The sequence below is a fragment of the Apaloderma vittatum genome, unplaced genomic scaffold, assembly GCF_000703405.1.
Source record: "Apaloderma vittatum isolate BGI_N311 unplaced genomic scaffold, ASM70340v1 scaffold27445, whole genome shotgun sequence".
Lineage (NCBI taxonomy): Eukaryota > Metazoa > Chordata > Aves > Trogoniformes > Trogonidae > Apaloderma > Apaloderma vittatum.
Window position 1 is genome coordinate 3,670 of NW_009719258.1, and position 2,639 is coordinate 6,308.

The following is a 2,639-nucleotide window of genomic DNA, read 5'->3' on the forward strand; positions in this document are numbered from 1 at the left end:
CAGGAGGAGACGCGAGCATTACTAACGCGTAGGGGAAATGAGCCGCGGCAGCTATCTGGAAGATCAAAAGAGGAGGGAAGATGATTTGCTGGCTGGAGTTTAAAATGTGCCGGAGCCAAACAGCTTCTAAATTGAACCCCGGGCTCGTGCTGCCGTGACCCGCGGAGGGGATGGGCAGCTCATGCTGAACAGTAGCCAGAGGAAAAGGGGAACCCAGCATGACTGAATCCAAGTGGTTTCACAATACCTGGTGGGAATCCAGAGGAGCCTTGATATAGGAACAGTATTTCATATTCCTACGCACAAATTAAAGCCACATTTTCAACCCCCTTTGAAATCCACACGAGTAAGACTAACTCAGTGTATCAGCATTCCCACAAAGTGTATCCAAGTTAAGCCCAGAGAGAGGGGTGTGAAAAAGAGCTGTAGCTTCCAGGAATGGACAGGCTCAGAAAGAGGAAAGAAAGGGGATAAGGGAAGATTACTCCTGTGGAGGAAACCGGACAACTGCAAGGGCTGCCAAACTCCCCCCTTTACCTTGTTACATCGGGAGCAGTGGTGGGGCGAACGTGCTTCATGATGGTCTGGATCCAGTTGCGGCGAATGCCCGACGTCATGGCAGAGAGGGTGAACTCCCCTTCCTTTGTCTAGGAAGAGAGGAGGATGGGCTCAGAGCAGCTGATTGCACCCACCAGCACCATTCCACCCCCTCAATAGCACCCTGCACTCAGTGTCAAGCACCCAGTGATGGGGCACACCCAGCCCCTCCATCCCCTGGCACGCTCACAGTGAGGATTAGTGTTTGTCATTGCTGTAGTCCAGACCCTACGGCTGAGACAAAACCTTCCTTTCTCCCTCTACTTTCTGGTTCTCAAATTCAAGGCCATAGCTCTCTGGAGCTGGGTGGCCCCTCTTAGGTGGCTGGGGAGCCAGCTGTCCTGCAGCCGGACCCTTCCTTCTCTCCCCACGTTTTCCTTACGTGGATCTGGAAGCCGTAGTTTCGCTGAACTGGGTATTCGGTAACATCGTAGCACGTGGATAAATCGATTTCTCCATCCAGGTCAGCTGCCTGGAGAACGAAGAGGTAAAAATAAGCCGTAATGCTTTGCAAGCCCACAGCACGGGGGGTTCACAGCAACTCCTCGAGGGGCACAAAGCCCTGAAGAGTGATGCTCCAGGGCACCTGAGGAGACACCCTGCTTGGTGTCAGCTGAGCAGCACCTGGGGCTCCCTTGGGTGCAAAGGGACGGGCTGAACACTGATGGGGAAGACACTTACCTCCTCCGCCACTGAATCCCGGTAGTATCTCAGGCTCTGGTCGGTGAGCACAAACCAGTGCTTCTTCCACTAGGAAACAACCAAGACGGGGCAGTTACAATCCTGCTCCTTCTCCACTGTAGGAGCTCAGCAGCTCATCACGGCAGAGACAGCCTGCAGAGAGGCAGCTCGCAGCCTCCCCCCTCCTGGCTCTGCATCCAGCTTCACCAGGAAGCCCTCCCGGGGGGAAGGGGAGACCCGAAAGAGCAGCAGTGTAAGGGACACCCTGATGGTTTGCAGTGCCCAGGACCCCAGTTTCCCCCACGCTGCCCCACCAGACCCTCAGCGGCACCAATCCTGCATGTGACAGCAACACACCACAAGAGCCACAGGGGCAGCCAGAGCCTTCCTTTAGCTCCACTGGCAAGACAATGCTTTTAGTGGCTACACTTAAAGACTTGGAGGGACCCTTACTTTAAAAAAAAAACAATAAAAAAGAATGTTTTACCTGCAGTACCTAAAAATTGAGTTGAAGCTTATTCCTGGCCCTTGCTCTATATAAATACACTTTCTGCACGCTCCCAGTGAGGCACAGGCTTACCCAAGGCAGCTTTCAGTTAACCAAGGACTTGCTCCAGCAGCAGGTTCCCCTCTGGCTGCCTGCAGACGTGCCCCCAGCCCCAGAGCCCAACACACCAGTGGGTACCCACAGTGGAGCCTGGGCCATGGCACTCACAACCACGGGCGATTCTGCCTCATTTTCTTCCAAAGGCTGAGCAGGAGGGAAGGAAATCCCAGGAAGGAGCAGTTTGCAAACAGCCAGGGCAAACTATGCCTCCTCGGCAACATCGCCCATCTCTGCAGCACCGATAGAGCAGCACATCCCACACCTCTCCAGGAATAGACATGAGGAAAGCAGCAACGGCTGCTTCCCTCAGTTCCAACTCTGAGGTATTTATTTATTTCTCGGTCTTGCCATTTTTCTGGCGCTCAGGAGGCCTCAGCTGAGCCTCAGTACTGACACAAAAGTAGTTGCTGGTTTGCAGGGGAGGTGAGACTAGTAAGAGAGCGGGGACACAAAACCAGTGCTGCTACCCAAGCTGCCCTGGCTCTCGAGAAATCCGTGACACGACACCCAGCTGTGGGACTTTGAAACCTCCCCAAGACAGAGCACCAGCTAGTCCCACTCCAAGACAAACACCGTCTGCACAGGGCTTGCACGCAACCACTGCTGCCCGGCTCCGGAGTTGCACAAATTCCCTGTCGCTGCTCTGCCCAAGCACCTGCATCTCGAAGACTGATGTGAAGGGCAGAGCTTCCCCCAGACTCACCTGCCCGTCCTCGTACTGCTTCGTCAGCCATCCCTTCTTGAAGTTCAGCAG

General features: G+C 54.5%; 1 protein-coding gene across 1 annotated transcript in view; it reads right to left on the reverse strand.

Annotated features, from left to right (window-relative positions):
* Positions 1 to 247: 247 nt before the first annotated feature.
* The window catches only part of MPRIP (myosin phosphatase Rho interacting protein), a gene marked incomplete at both ends in the record, with an annotated part of 19,739 nt that continues 17,347 nt past the window's right edge, over positions 248 to 2,639 (reverse strand). Inside the window, 6 exon segments of the mRNA XM_009870565.1 lie at positions 248 to 282; positions 284 to 296; positions 538 to 647; positions 980 to 1,069; positions 1,279 to 1,347; positions 2,589 to 2,639. The exon segment at positions 2,589 to 2,639 is cut by the window's right edge and continues 7 nt beyond it. Coding sequence (XP_009868867.1) covers positions 248 to 282; positions 284 to 296; positions 538 to 647; positions 980 to 1,069; positions 1,279 to 1,347; positions 2,589 to 2,639 — 368 coding nt within the window.